This window comes from Pinus tabuliformis, chromosome 2_2, assembly GCF_031772625.1.
Source record: "Pinus tabuliformis cultivar Carrire ecotype Pingquan chromosome 2_2, CPIR1, whole genome shotgun sequence".
Classification (NCBI taxonomy): Eukaryota; Viridiplantae; Streptophyta; class Pinopsida; order Pinales; family Pinaceae; genus Pinus; species Pinus tabuliformis.
This window is the reverse complement of record NC_142300.1, coordinates 599,598,578-599,613,585: the sequence shown is the minus strand read 5'-3', so window position 1 is coordinate 599,613,585 and position 15,008 is coordinate 599,598,578. Positions and strand designations below refer to the sequence as shown.

The following is a 15,008-nucleotide window of genomic DNA, read 5'->3' as shown; positions in this document are numbered from 1 at the left end:
GGTGGTAAGAGCGTTTTATGCGTTTAATGTTGCATTATGATGAATGGAAAGACGGTGCCCGAGGAGGAGTAGGAGACCGCCAAGCGTGCCCGCTATATTAATATATAAGTTGCAGTGATATATTAATTATTGAATATATTGGTGCGCCCAAGTGTGAAACTGTGTGAAATCGTGTTGGTATCGTTTTTTAAAAGGACTATTCTCGGCAAGAAATCGTGTTGGTATGTGTGAAACTGTGTTCAGATAAGAATGACTTTCTATGTAGGCCTCCAACAGAATTGGATTACACGCAAAAGCACGGCTTAACCTAATGTTTACACCAGATTGGTTGTTGATATTGTTAATTTCTTGTTTTACTGCAATAACTTTCCAGCAAAGGAAAAAGCGACATTGAAGAGCGCCCTCATACTAGTTTCCAGACATCTGTGGCAACGAAGAGCACCCTCTTTTTTAAACTGTGATATATTGATATAAGCAGTAAGCGCCCTTGATTTTTTCATTGAGACAATGATATATGTTGAAGATACAGCGCTTTCCTTTTTCTCTATTGAACAGTGATATATGTTGAAGATACAGCACTCTCCTTTTTCTCTATTGAACAGTGATATATGTTGAAGATACATATGAGTGCTTTCTTTTTCTCTGTTGAACACTAATATATATATAAGATTTTTTTCCAGCAGAATTCTTGCTGTGACATAAGGATTTTTTTTCCAGCAGAAGTTTTCTATCAACAGAAGCTTTTTTGGCAGAGATAATTTTTTTTTTTTTACAGAATGCATTCAATCATTTCTATGGTCGGAATAGTTCTCACTGGCAAGGAGAACTATTCTGAATGGTCTCGGATGGTAAAACACACCCTCATCTACAATGAGCTGTGGAAAGGTGTGTGTGTTGGAGAAGAAGACAGAGACCCTGTGCAGCCCACATCAGACAAAGAACTCGCCATTTGGGAAAACAAGAACAGCAAAGCCTTTGCATTGATCGCAGCATCTGTCAATGAGGAAGTTAGTCGTCATATTTCCTGCTATTCCACTGCTTTTGAAGCTATACAAAAGCTGAAAGAACTCTATGATACACATTCTGCACTTGAAGTTGTGCAGCTCATGATTAAACTCTTCACTCTTGAACTGAAAAATAATGATCCTCTTGCTCTTGCATCTGAAATAAAGTCTATAATGCATGATATAAAATCCACTAAGGTTGAGCTGGATATCTCTCTTATTGCCTTTCTCAAAGCACTCTATCCTACCTACTCCAATTATCTTGAGTCTTTACAAGCAAATGGAAACCTTAAAGATATAACCTTTGACTCTCTTGTGAAAAAGTTTGCTAAAAGAGAGAAAGCCTTTGGAAAGAAAACAGTCCCTGAATCTTCTGAAGAGACTGTTTGCATTGCTCACAAAGAAAAGCATCCTGCTCAAGATTCTGCAAGAGGAAGAGGTGGACGAAGAGGAAGAGGAAGATACTTCAGAGGCAGGGGGGGCAGACATTCTCAAGCAGAAAAGGCAGATCTGCATTGCATTCGCTGCAAACGAAATGGATCACATGATGCTTCTACATGCAAGCTACCATGGGACAAAGTTGAGCAGAGAAGAAATCAGCAAAAAGGTAAAACTGATGACTCAGACAAAGGTAAAGCACCCGAATCTGCACACTATATTGAGGCACAATGTAATATTGGAGTAAATGAAGATTTGTTTAATGCTTCACTTGCTTCTTCGAAAAATGACTGGTTGCTTGATTCAGGAGCAACCTGTCATATGACCCATAGGAGAGATTTCACTAACAATGTTGATGGAGCAGTATACTTTGCAGATCAGTCAAAAATCAAGCCATCAGGGCTTGGCACAATCAGGCTTAAACTGCCTGGTCTTCCAGACTTTCTTCTGGATCATGTTCTATATCTCCCACAGCTGAAGAGAAACTGGCTGTCCCTGGTTCACATCCGCCAGCAAGGTCACTCCATTCACATGTTTGATGGCAAGCTTGAGGTAAGAAAGGCATCTGACCACTCACTTGTCATGAGGGGTATAGAAGAAGAAAGACTCCTTAAACTGCAAGGAACCTCTGCTCATGCACAGCATTTCTCATATATTTCTCATCATGAAGAATGTACACTTCCATCGAGTTTATTATGGCATGCTAGATTTGGGCATTTAAACTATGATAGTCTCCGCTTGTTGAAGAAAAATGGTGTTGCTGGTTTGCCTACAATTCCTAGAAAACATAAACAATGTGATGCTTGCATTCTAGGAAAGCATAGCAAACAGTCTTTTCATGATTCACATTCAAGAGCACATAGGAAGCTTGAACTTATTCATTCAGATTTATGTGGTCCAATGCCTGTTCCTTCTGCAAATGGAAATAAATATATCATGACATTTATTGATGATTACACCAGAATGTGTTGGGTTTACTTATTGAAGAACAAATCTGATGCTTTTCAAACATTTAAGAATTTTCATAAGTGGATTGAAAATGATGCACAATCTCATATTGGGTCTATTCGCACTGATAATGGAAAAGAATATACATCAAATGAATTTGAACACTATCTTCGCCAACATGGGATTAAACATCAAACAACTGTGCCTTATAATCCTCAACAGAATGGTGTAGCTGAAAGAATGAACAGAACAATTTTGAATATGGTACGATCTATGCTTTTCTTCAAGAATGTAAAGACAATGTTTTGGGCTGATGCTGTTCTATGTGCTGCATATATAAAGAATAGATGTCCATCTAGTGCTATAAGAAACAAGACTCCTTATGAATTGTGGTATGGACATGTTCCTTCGGTAAAACATCTCAAGATATTTGGTTCCACCTGTTTTGCTTTAATACCAAAGGTACATAGAAACAAACTTGGTGCAAGAAGTCGTAAGTGTATCTTCCTGGGGTATTCAAACACATCTAAAGCATACCGCCTTTATGATGAAGTAAATAAAAAGTTTGTTTTATCTAGAGATGTCATTTTTCTTGAATCATCCAAATCTGACAATGTTGTTGAGCGGCAACTTGATCGCTTGGATAGATTCACAAAACCGAAATCATTTCAAGAGTTTGATAATCAGATTCCACATCTTGAAGGGGGGATTCCTATACTAGATCAACATGTGGAATCTTCTTCTGAAGAACAATCTCCCCTGCCTGACACTCCAACAACGGATGATGCTTTAAGTGATGTAATTGATAGAATTGGGAGACTCAATCTTGATACAGACCCAACTCAATCAACAGAACAGCCTGGACCATCTCAGAAAGGTCCCCCAAAGTGGCTGACAAAGACACTTGAAAGTGTTCATCCTGATGAAATTGGAAAAACAGGAACCCGAAATTCAAATCGACAAGATGGAGGTGATGTAGATAACTCTAATTCACCTGTTGATATGGATGTTACTTATGATTGTGAATCAGTGTTGCGGGGGAGCGCCCCCCCCCCCCTCGCTCCCACTCCCGATCCGCGCTCCGGGCGGGAGCGGGTCGGGAGCGCGCTCCCGAAATTGCTCCCGATTTCGGGAGCGCGCTCCCTAAAAAAAAATTCGCTCCCTGCCTTTTCGGGAGCGTTTTCGGGAGCGTTTTGCCTTTTTTGCATATTTTTTTTTTGTAGTAATGTTCGAAATGCAATTTTTTTTGAAAGAAACAAATAGTTTTTGAGTGGGGCAACTTAATGATCAAGTCTAGGCCCTAGTATTGATATGCTATTCATGGTAATGTTAAATTCTTAAAGTAAAAGTGACATTTTCTTTAATTTTCATTTTCATCCTTTTACTTAAATTTTTAACATTACCATGAAATGACTCAGGATGTTTGAGAGTGGTTTCGTCCTCATTGGATTTCATATGGAGAAAGTAGAATTTTAGATTTCATTCAAAATCCAGCAGACTTATCAGTTTTTCAGGATTTCAGGATTGGGGGATTGCAATGTTTCCATTGAATTTTGTCATGTATTAGGGTATGGAACTCATATTTAATCAAGAGTACCAATCCCTCTATGTACCTTGATGTTAGTGACATTGGTTGTCGAACTCCTCTATCATGACCCTTCTAAAAATGTACGCATCACTCAAACAAAATCTTGACTTGACATGCTATGCTTTTTCTATCTTATGTTAATGCTTAGAGGGTGATATTAATGACAAAGATCCCTATACAGATACAAAGGTAATGACAAAGATACCTCTGGATATTAATGCTTGGAGGGTGATATTAATGACAAAGATCCTGATTTTGCAACAAGACTAAAAAATTAGACATTTCTCGTGGTGGCAAGAGGCCCAAGCATAAGAAATAGATAATAGATTTACTTCTCTTCTCTAGTTTCTAGTAGCTTTTATAACTATTGACTCTTTCATATTTATTATGATATTTTTTTAAACAATATATGACAATTTAAGTTTGAAGTTGGCAATTATAACTCATTAGTAATGAATTATGAATATGATGCTTCATGAAAGTTGAAAGTTGTTTCATTTCGTTTCATTTTATAACATTTCATTTCATGTTAGATATTATTTGTTGTAATGGTTACACTTAGCTTACAAGTACAACTTTGGTGATCAATGATGATAAATGTTATATATTGAATTTTGAAAGCTTGAAACTTTAAGATTGATGAATCATGAGACTCAATATGTTGTATGTTACTATGTTACTAACTTGCGAACGTGGTTGATGAAGATTATAACTTCTAGATGATTGTTGTTATATGGTTCAATCTATGCTTTTTTATGTTTTTTATATCTAATTCATCATTCTACATGTTTTTGTTGACATATATGTATCAAAAATTAAAAAATATAAAAAATATATATATTTTTAAAAAATCGCTCCGGGATTCGCTCCCAAACCGGGAGCTTCTGAAAATGGTCGCTCCCGCTCCCGCTTCCGCTCCCGCTCCCCGCTTCCGCTCCCGCTCCCGCTCCCAAGTAACATTGTTGTGAATTGAACTTGTCTACAGATTTTGAACCAACTTCCTTCAAAGAAGCTGCTTCTTATGATGAATGGAAAGAAGCGATGCAGAAGGAGTATGATGCCCTCATAAAGAATGGCACTTGGAAGCTGGTTGATCCTCCATTTGGAACCAAACCAATTGGCTGCAAGTGGGTCTACAAGAACAAGTACAAAGCTGATGGCTCACTTGACAAGCACAAAGCTAGGCTTGTGGCAAAAGGTTTTGCACAGAAAGAAGGGGTCGATTACGAGGAAACTTTTGCTCCCACAGCAAAATGGGCCACCATCCGGACACTCTTTGCACTAGCTGCTCAGAACGGTTGGAAAGGCCATCAAATGGATGTAAAAACTGCATTCTTGAATGGAGATCTAAAAGAGAATGTTTTTATGTCCCAGCCTGAAGGATTTGCTGTGAAAGGACATGAACACAAAGTATGCAAACTTGTGAAGTCCTTGTATGGCCTCAAACAAGCACCACGAGCCTGGTATGAAAAACTAACTGAGCATCTTCTGAAACTCAACTTCAAACATTTTGATCTTGATGATGCAACTTTATTTGTCAAGAAAGTTGGCAAAACAGTTGTATATCTTGTGGTATATGTAGATGATCTTTTAATGACAGGGAACAATGAAAGCTATATTGCATCCATAAAGAAAGAATTAGGAAAAAATTTTGAAATGACTGATTTGGGCTATGTTCATTACTATCTTGGCATTGAAGTAACCCAACATCCAAAGTCCATATTTCTTTCTCAAAAGAAATACATTGGAGATTTGTTATACAGATTTGGCATGACAGAGTGCAATCCCCTTTCTACTCCAATGGAACAAAACTTGAAGCTCACATCTACTGAAGGAAAGGAATTTGAGGATGCAACAAGGTATAGACAGCTTGTAGGAAGTCTCATCTACCTCACTACTACCAGACCAGACATTTCATTTGCTGTTGGAATCCTCTCCAGGTTTATGCAAAAGCCTTGTGAGGGACATTGGTCTGCTGCAAAAAGAGTTCTAAGATACTTGAAGGGAACTCAAGACCTTGGAATCAAGTATACACAGGTGGACGACTTCAACTTGATTGGATACTCTGATTCAGACTTCGATGGAGACAAAGAAACTGGGGTATCTACTTCAGGATATGCTATGAGTCTTGGATCAGGAGCTGTCTCCTGGAGATCACGCAAACAATCAGTACCAGCGGAATTCCACAACAGAAGCAGAATACGTGGCAGCAGCTGAAGCAACGAAAGAAATTGTGTGGCTCAGGAAAATTCTTGAAGATTTGCAAGTAAAACAAATACAATCTACTCCACTCATGATTGATAACACATCTGCAATAAAGTTGGCCAAAAATCCAAAGTTCCATGATCGTACTAAGCACATCAATACTAAATATCATCTGATCCGACATCATGTTGAGGCCAAAACAATCCATCTCCGTCATTGTTCCACAAACGAACAAATTGCAGACATCTTCACCAAAGCGCTTGGAAGAGAAAAGCTTGAAAGATTCAGAACGATGCTTGGACTCACCAACATCCCTTCAGATTAAGGGGGGGAATGTTGACACCTAATCCGAAACGGATGAGGTGAAGCCGGACAGTCATCTAGAAGATGAACTGATCCGTTTCTTTTGTATATAAATAATAGTTATCTAATGTGAAATATCAAGTTGTCTTGCGTTCATCAATAGCTGGAGTTACCCTGGCCTGACAATAAGAATGGGATTCAATACTACAAGTATCAAAAGGACCTTCCACTACTTATTCAACAAGGTCAAAAGTCAAGGGTTCTTGGCTACACTTACAAGTTCACTTAATGATGATAAAGCATGGATTATTGACAGTGAAGCATCTAGGGAAGAGTAAACAACTTCACACTCTATCAAAGGAATCATCTTCTTATACAGTGGAATTGGGAGACAACAAAAGTTATGCTATTAGAGGTCTGGGATCAACATCATTGAAGCCGGAGAATGGAGCTAAGGTGAAGGAGGAAAAGACAGTTTAAGGATCTACTGAAATTAATCTAAGGAACCTCAAGAAGTTGATTAAAGAATCACATAAGGAGACCTTATAAGGAAAGAAGCTTACTATCTTCAAGGACAATAAAGGAAGAGAACAAATTGGAAGAATCATTCAATTACAATGCTTGGAAGAAGAGGATAGATCTCATCCTCGAAAAGTCTTGGATCTAGTAAAAGGAAAAGTGAAGAAGTGTACAACGAAATCAAGAAAGAAGGGATAGGGATCAATCAAACTTTACCAAAGAAGTTTCACCAAAGAAGAACATGATGGAAGGACCCGAAGTCAAAGACATATTTGCTAGGAACTCTTAGGGACTCTATCCCTTGCATCCCTCAAGCTTGAAAGGAGCCCTTACCAACTTCCAAAGATAAGTATCTTACTCCTTGTATTGTCTTTTATATTCGGTTTCCCTTACTTATCTAAGTTTGTTTATATTAAATACTAATCACATCTAGTCATATTTTTGTCGAGAAAAGACTTGTCGAATACTTAAGGAACATGGAAGAAAGCTTCACAAGACAAAGCATATAATTACAAGGTTTGTTAAGAAACAAGAGGTATGTTTTGAATTACAAGTTTTGCTCTCTCCATATTCATTCTTGATAATCTATTACTAACATCTTTTTGTCTAACTTCCCTGAATCTTAAAGATTCTTGATTGGGTGATTCATCATTAGATAAATCTACCCTCCTCATATCTTTGATTACTCTTGTGGAACCCTAAAAAAGTTCATTGTGAAAACCCTAACTTAAGGGTATGTCGATGATCATGTGTGAAACCCTAACCTACTTAGGGTTATTGTTGAAATAAAATGTTTGATGATTTGATGAAGTCTAACGTAACTGACTGATGCTTTGATGATGTTTTGTTTGGGGTTTTGGTATGGTTATGGAAACCCTAACTTGTTAAGGTTGAATGGTGATGTTTGAAATTCCGAACCTTTGAAGTATTGCTAATTTAGGCTCTGCTATGTCTTGTATCGAAACCTTAGATCATTAGGGTTTGGTAGAGTGTATAAGCAAGACCCTTATTATGTCTTAGAAATGAAATCCCTGGCATGCGTGTGTTTGTCCGATCAAACCCTAGTCTAACCTAGTATGTTATGTGTCTGACTCTTATTGATATTTGTGGAGTCGGGTTTGACTAACACATGTTATGATATGCTTGTGCATGATGATGGAATCCTACATGTATGAGTTGACCTAATTGTTGATGGTCATGAGTCATAGGGTTTGGAACTAAGCCCTAGTCGAAGTTTGATTCTCTAGGATGATAGTATTTGTAAATTCTAGGGTTTTGTAGCTAAACCTTAGTAGAAGTCCAAATCTCTAATATATAATGACTATGTGATAATTTCAGATTTGTATAAGATTGTTGAAATATGAGTTCTAGTTATGACTGATGTTTGATTGAAAAAATCTAGGGTTTGCAACAAACCCTAGTGGAAGCTAGTCATGTTGTTAACCGCGTTGTGATTGGTTTTGATTGCTAAATTTCATGTATGAAATCTAGGGTTTGTATGAAATTCTGAAAGTTGTTAGATACTTTGTAGATCTATATTTGTTTGAATTGTTTCTAGGGTTTGTTATATGTTGTAGTAGGGTATGTCATACCTTTGGAAGAAATATTGAAACCCTAGATGTAATTAAAGTTGTTATGATAAAGTAGTCTATGGTTTATGATAAAGTCCCTAGCAAGATGTTGAAGAGTATGTGTCTCTTGCTTGTGAGTTTGGGCATCTGATATATATAAAGTTGAATGCTTCCATGATTTTGATATGGTTAACTTCATGCTTCCACAAATTTGGTTGTACTTGCTATCTAAGTTGTGTAGGTACGTGATCTTCAAGATAATGAAGATGTTCGTAAAGAAAAGTTGATCTGATAAGCATGATGTGAATGGTGATGGTAATGATAACTCTGATGAGAAGGATGGAAGCCACGAAAGATTCTTCAATGTCATAAAGAAGAAGTATAACTCACTAAGTTAAGACGAAACCTAGATGAAATCTCACTAGGTTAAGAGGGAGCTTGAATGAAAGAAATCTCCCTAGATTGAGAAGGAGCATGGATGAAAGAAATCTCCTTATAATAAGAGGATGGTTGAGAATATTCCATGCACGGGAATGATTAGATCCTCTCTGATTAAGAGGGAGTGGCAGATATGGTTCTCTACTTCATGTGTCATGCACTAGACCAGGACTAACAACCGTAAGTTTTAGTGAAGGCCATGAGTGAGAAGAAAATTGGAGAATATATTTTGAAAGGCTGCTAATATAAGAAAAGTCGGGTCGATTTATGAAATATGTTGCTGCATGAGAAGTAGGAAAAGAAGTTGCATGGTTGAGGAATCTTCTGTCAAGATTCATTGGGAAAACTCTAAGTCCTACTATGGAAAGTTGAGAAGCAACATCAAGTTGTCTAGAAGACCTCGGAGGTTTGTATTTGATTATGTACATTTGAAAGTGTATTACTGATTGGGGTTGTGTTTGTACAGGTAAATCTCTCGAAGTTTTGATAGCATGTTGGTTACCAATCAATTTGATCGAGAGAGATTTGTTGAGGCTTTGCAAGTGAAGCATTGCCCGGGAGGACATCTGGCCGACACTTTGTGTTGATGTCTAGGTCCCAAAGTAGGGAGGGTGGCATTGGTCATAGAGCTCCGACCCCAGATATGCACCTAGGTCCCTAGGTTGGTGGTTAGCAAGTAAGCCTGATGGTACCTAGAGAGGCTGAAAGCTTGAGTCCACCTTAGTCCCACTTGGATAGATTGCCCTGGTCAAGAATCTAGTCTGTGGCATTGCAGTGCCTAAACTGTTGAGAGACCAATGGATAGATTGCCCTAGTCAGGAATCTAGTCCATGGCATTACGGTGCCTAAACTCTTCATTGTTCATATAGTTTGAGATCTTCCATTATATTTGTATATTATGAATACCTCCCTAGTTAAAAGGGAGTGTTGAAGAATGTAACTAGGTTCAGTCTTCATTAATGTATTTGAGTCATCATGTAATGTACTTGTCAAAAGAATAAAGAAAAGAATTTTTATTATTATTATTATGACTTTATTAAAGCATGGGTTTCATGCTTGGGTCATCATGCTTTAGGTCAAAGTCCCCATTGAGAACTTCTAGGACTTATTCTAAGTTAATAAAGTCATTGTACAATTAAAGAGACCCTTCTTAGGCTTTGGAATCATGTAAAAAGATTTATTATTGAGTAAAATATGATTTATGTAACCTCCACACCAAGTCGGCCTAATGGAGATCAAGTCAGCCTAAAGGACACATATGTGACCTCACCCGAAGCCTATAAAAGGAAGGAGATCTCATCTCAAGCAAATTCAATATCTCTAGTGAAGCTGGAAAAAGTGCGACGCAGGTCAAGGAAGTCAAAAGAAGTGTGAGTTGGATCAAGTTCAAAGAGAAAAGGAAAATTGAAGTTTTGGTGGTACTCTCTCTCTCTTTCGTGCCCTAGTTTGGGAGATCGAAGTCTTTCAAGTGTTGTTGTTGCCAGTTGCTGCCTAATGTCGTAAGTTGTTGCATAGTCAAAGTTGTTGGGGTGGAAGTGTTGCTGCAAAAGGGTCAAAGATCTGGAAGGGCTAACTTGGTGTTGATGGAAGGTTTGGTCTATGTATAGGTTGAAGAGTCTCAAAGGAAACTATTGAGGAAGAGAATTTTTTACTAGGTTTTCCCCTCGAGAGGGGTTTTGCCTGGCATAGTGCCTACATCTTGTGTCTTGTGTTTTTGTGATCTTCATACACACATAATATGGTAATTGCTTGATGAAAGATAAGATAATAAAGAAGTAAAAGAAGCCAACATAACTCACAAGTAATTATCAAGAAAGAGGAATCAAACCCTAATCTACTTGCATTGATTTCTCAACACATACAAATTCAAAAACTGATCTAATTTAAAGAATTCCAAAAGTGTCATAAAAAATAGTACAATACTGCTGACAATGCAATGCATTAAAACTTTTAATAGTATAATACCACTGGCAATGCAATGTATTAAAACTTTTAAGCCTAAGGTTACTTTGTCAGCATCAGAGAAGAGCACTAGAAATTTTTCAATCTGTGTAAACCTTTTCTCTGGACAATTACCCTTGTATTTGAGTTATTACATTTAGGTTTGAAGTAAATCAAAATTTTGCCTCCAGGTTTGGCTAAGAAAAGAAAACTTCTTGTGACACTTCACATGAAATGAAATAAAAAGATGTAAAGTAATATTTTAAAATAGTCTAGTCAAAATATTTCAAGTCCAGGCCCAAACCAATCATTCTTCCCTTCTAAAAATCTGATGAACTATAAAAATGTTAGCTTTTGTCCACTTAAAGATTTATAGGTCAGGTTGTCTTAAAACCCCAAAGTGCCATCACTTAAGTAAGATGTGCCTAATTAGATGATGAGATACTATGGTATAACTCACACTATTTAAAAATAGAAACAAATGAATATAGTCACCTAAGTGACTAGTACTCACTGCTTCACGTGAAATGAAATAAAAAGCACGTAGTCTAACGAGGCAGAGGAGTTGCCCGGAAAGTTATAGAAATTCTGGTTATATTTAGAGAAAATCTGGCTAGGATTTTTGTAAATCCAAGTTATAGTTGTTAAACTTCAAAATTTTAAGTGTTCTAGACGTTTTTGATGGTGCTGAATCCATTTCCACCATCAAAAACACGATTCAAACACTGTATCTACAAGATTTTTTGAAATTTTTTTGCCCGGACTCCGGCCACTTTTGGCCGTCCAGGCAATTCCTCCGCCTCGTTAGATGACTCCAGTAAAAAAGATGTAAAGTAATACTATAAGATAGTTCAGTCAAAGTATTTCCAGTCTGGGACCTAACTAATCAATCTCCCTTTCTAGAAATCTAATAAAATTATACAAAGATTGAGTTGAATTTGTCTACTTAAAAATTTATAGTTGTGCCTTAAACCCAAATTGTCATTCCTTTAACTAACATGTGCCTTGTTAGCTGATAAGATACTATGGTATAATTAACACGGGAGTGAAAAATGCAAAAGATGAATATGGTCACTAAAGAGAGTCTGAATTCCAGTTGCAAAAAATGTGGAGTATCTAATCAACCCTGTTAAAAAAACACAACTATCTAAATAATTCTTTAAATATTTATTGTCTATGTTTAAATATCAAAGAGGTGTCTCATTAACCCTGTTAAGATAAGATATCTAACTGATCAAGATGAGTTTAGTCCCTAAAGAGAGTATGAACGCCAGTAGCGAAAAATGCGCAGGAGTATCTAATTAACCCTGTTCAGAAAAGCAACTGTCTAATTAATTCTTTAAACATTTATTGTCTATGTTTAAATATCGAAGAGGTGTATTTATACATTGATTGCCTATGTATAAATAAGGGTAAAAATATTTAATTCGAACATGCATCGTCCTGTGCCACATGAGTTGTTGAAAACCGCTATGTTAGACCTAAATCTAATTGATAGTATTTATTAGTGTGCGAAACAAAACAAGTGTAGCATTGAAAGAAACTTATACACATGTTCTGTCAACTCCTGTTCAAACCCAGGAGAAAGAAGAGGCAGACTGCCTACCTTTTTCAGTGCCCTCAGAAGACTCGTAGTGAAAACCGCTAAGACATCAACCCATGCAGTATAGTTTTCACCATCATCGAACAAGGCGATGTCACTGTTTCGGCAAACGAAATCACTGAAAGGAAACAAAGATTTATGCACCCTGTACCTTCAGTCCTACCCAACCCTTCTATGTAACTTACTATGAAATGAAGAGGAGTGAAACTTATTTACCTGGAGGCTGACTGAGCGATGAATCCAGGATCGTTAGCTTGGTTCTCAGAGCTTTGATAGCATACCATACCAACCGCTGCAAATATGTGCTTCTGGGGTTCCAAATATTGGAAAAACTCAATGTGTACCTGTGGGGTTTCAAATATTGGAAAAACTCAAAAAAAAATGGAACAAATGCAAAAACAATCCAGAAACCCTTCTATGTAACTTACTATGAAATGAAGCGGAGTGAAACTTATTTACCTGGAGGCTGACTGAGCGATGAATCCAGGATCGTTAGCTTGGTTCTCAGAGGTTTGATAGCATACCATACCAGCAGCTGCAAATATGTGCTTCTGGGGTTCCAAATATTGGAAAAACTCAACGTGTGCCTGTGGGGTTTCAAATATTGGAAAAACTCAAACAAATGGAACAAATGCAAAAACAATCCAGAAACCCCATCCCATCCCATCCTATCCCATCCCGGAGGAACATTTAGAAAACAAGATCGGTAGAAACAAAGATAAAGAGAAAATTTAAAATTGAAGAGCAGAAACGCACATGAATTAAATAGAAACACATCGTAACAGGAAAAACAAAATATGAGGTCCAGAGAAGAAAAAGGAAAGGAAAACTGTTTTGAAAAATGAAATTGAATACCTTCAAATCCAAAAGAGCATGAGTGCGATATGAATTCCGAAAACCATCTCGGCTGTCACGGGATTCAGAAATGTAGAATGTAGGCTGTAGAAGGGTTTTAATAGAGGGGCGAGGAAGCAAAAGCAAAAGCCGGTATCCACTTGTCCAACGGCTACATACAAAAGCAAAAAGCCTGCCCCACAACGCCTTCCTTCCTGGTTTTTGCTGTAACAAACAGAGAGAGGCAGAGAGTAGAGTGAAAGTAGTAGTGATGTTAACGGTGTTAACAAATATCGTTTGCCATCCGGGCCCCTCCAGTCAGTTTGCCGTCCCTGTGTTTTTAATTGGTCTCCACCTCTTGATGTCGGCCCAGAGTCTCTCTGTCTTACTCAAGGACAGAACCTAATTTACCAAGTTAATCCTGTTAATATACTAACTTGAGAAACTTCCCTTCTGTTTTGTTGAGACTTTTTGCATTTGTGCGTTTTACGCACACTCCCATATGCACGACTCTTTGAAAGTCGGATACATAAATCAATACATACTCGGATAAATTTGGGCTGCACACAATCCAAACGCTGAAAACTTAAATGCGAATGACTGTTTACATTGCACCGTTTTAAACCTTATAACGAAGGGTTTTTCGTACCAAACATCTTCCACCTACCTATATTGCAGTTGACGCACTTAGGAGAATTTGGCCTGTTGTCGTTGAAATTTATAATCTATTTTAAGGCTTTCCGTGTTACTAAATATTTTTAATTAGCAAAAAAAACAGGCAGAATATTCTTGATACTCAAAATAATAACGCTATTGCAAGGTAATTTCAAATGTATTCTTGTTTAATAGGAAAAAATAATCAATCTTAAATCTATTTGATTTTGGATCTACCAACTGGTGAGAGGATCAAATTTCTTGAGGTGTAAACTTTTTTACAACGAAAAGAGATTTGATCTCTCTCGACAGTTGGTAGATCCAGAGTTTAAATGGATCTAGGCTGATTTATTACGTTGTAAGGCTTTCCCCTCTTAGACGAACTCCCCTCCTGTTGTCACTATGCGTCGTCCGATCAATTGTTAGACGATTGGATTGTGTTAAGTCGTTGAGCTAAAACCCCATCACTGTTGAAACCCCCGAGAACACTGTCGAGACCGATGAAAACAATTCGCATGGCACTGTCGATTTTAGAAGCCACCATCGCCACCGAGAATGGTTCATGCAGTGTAAGAAACAGGGGGTTCTACTACCGAGCATTGATCTCCAAAACTTGAGAGATTTGCATGTGCCAATAATGCCCCCATTTTGAGCACAATAAGCCCCTCCACAATGGTGAGCTTGATTTGTCTACGTCTAGTATTATTCAGTTGCAAAGATCAAGAAACAACCAAATTCGTCTTCAAAAGCACTTTGTTGCAATTGTCGCTTCTGAAGTGAACAGAGACGATAAGTTGGGATTTTGTTATTCCCATTCATGAGACGATTAAAATTGTGACAGTGTTCAATGTGGTGATGAAAAATGTGCCAGATATTCATGAGTATATGTATGTGTGTCTTTTCCTTGATGAGTGTATTGTCTTGGGTTTGTAGGCATGTTGGAATACCTTTTTTGCATTACA

General features: G+C 37.5%; 1 protein-coding gene across 18 annotated transcripts in view; it reads right to left on the bottom strand.

Moving 5' to 3' along the window:
• Positions 1–13,524, bottom strand: part of LOC149194083 (uncharacterized) — a 306,574-nt gene extending 293,050 nt beyond the window's left edge. For 2 of the 18 annotated variants that reach the window (XM_089405013.1, XM_089405012.1), the window contains exons 1-3: positions 13,018–13,138; positions 12,775–12,902; positions 12,562–12,676 (exon numbers count right to left, since the gene is read on the bottom strand). In XM_089405013.1, the coding sequence (XP_089261139.1) occupies positions 12,600–12,676; positions 12,775–12,902; positions 13,018–13,085 (273 nt within the window). In that variant the 5' untranslated portion in view covers positions 13,086–13,138 and the 3' untranslated portion in view covers positions 12,562–12,599. Of the gene's footprint in view, positions 1–12,561; positions 12,677–12,774; positions 12,910–13,017; positions 13,139–13,395 lie in introns of those variants that run through there. The other 16 variants (XR_016254514.1, XM_089405023.1, XM_089405022.1 and 13 more) reach the window with 15 other exon arrangements.
• Positions 13,525–15,008: the final 1,484 nt, after the last annotated feature.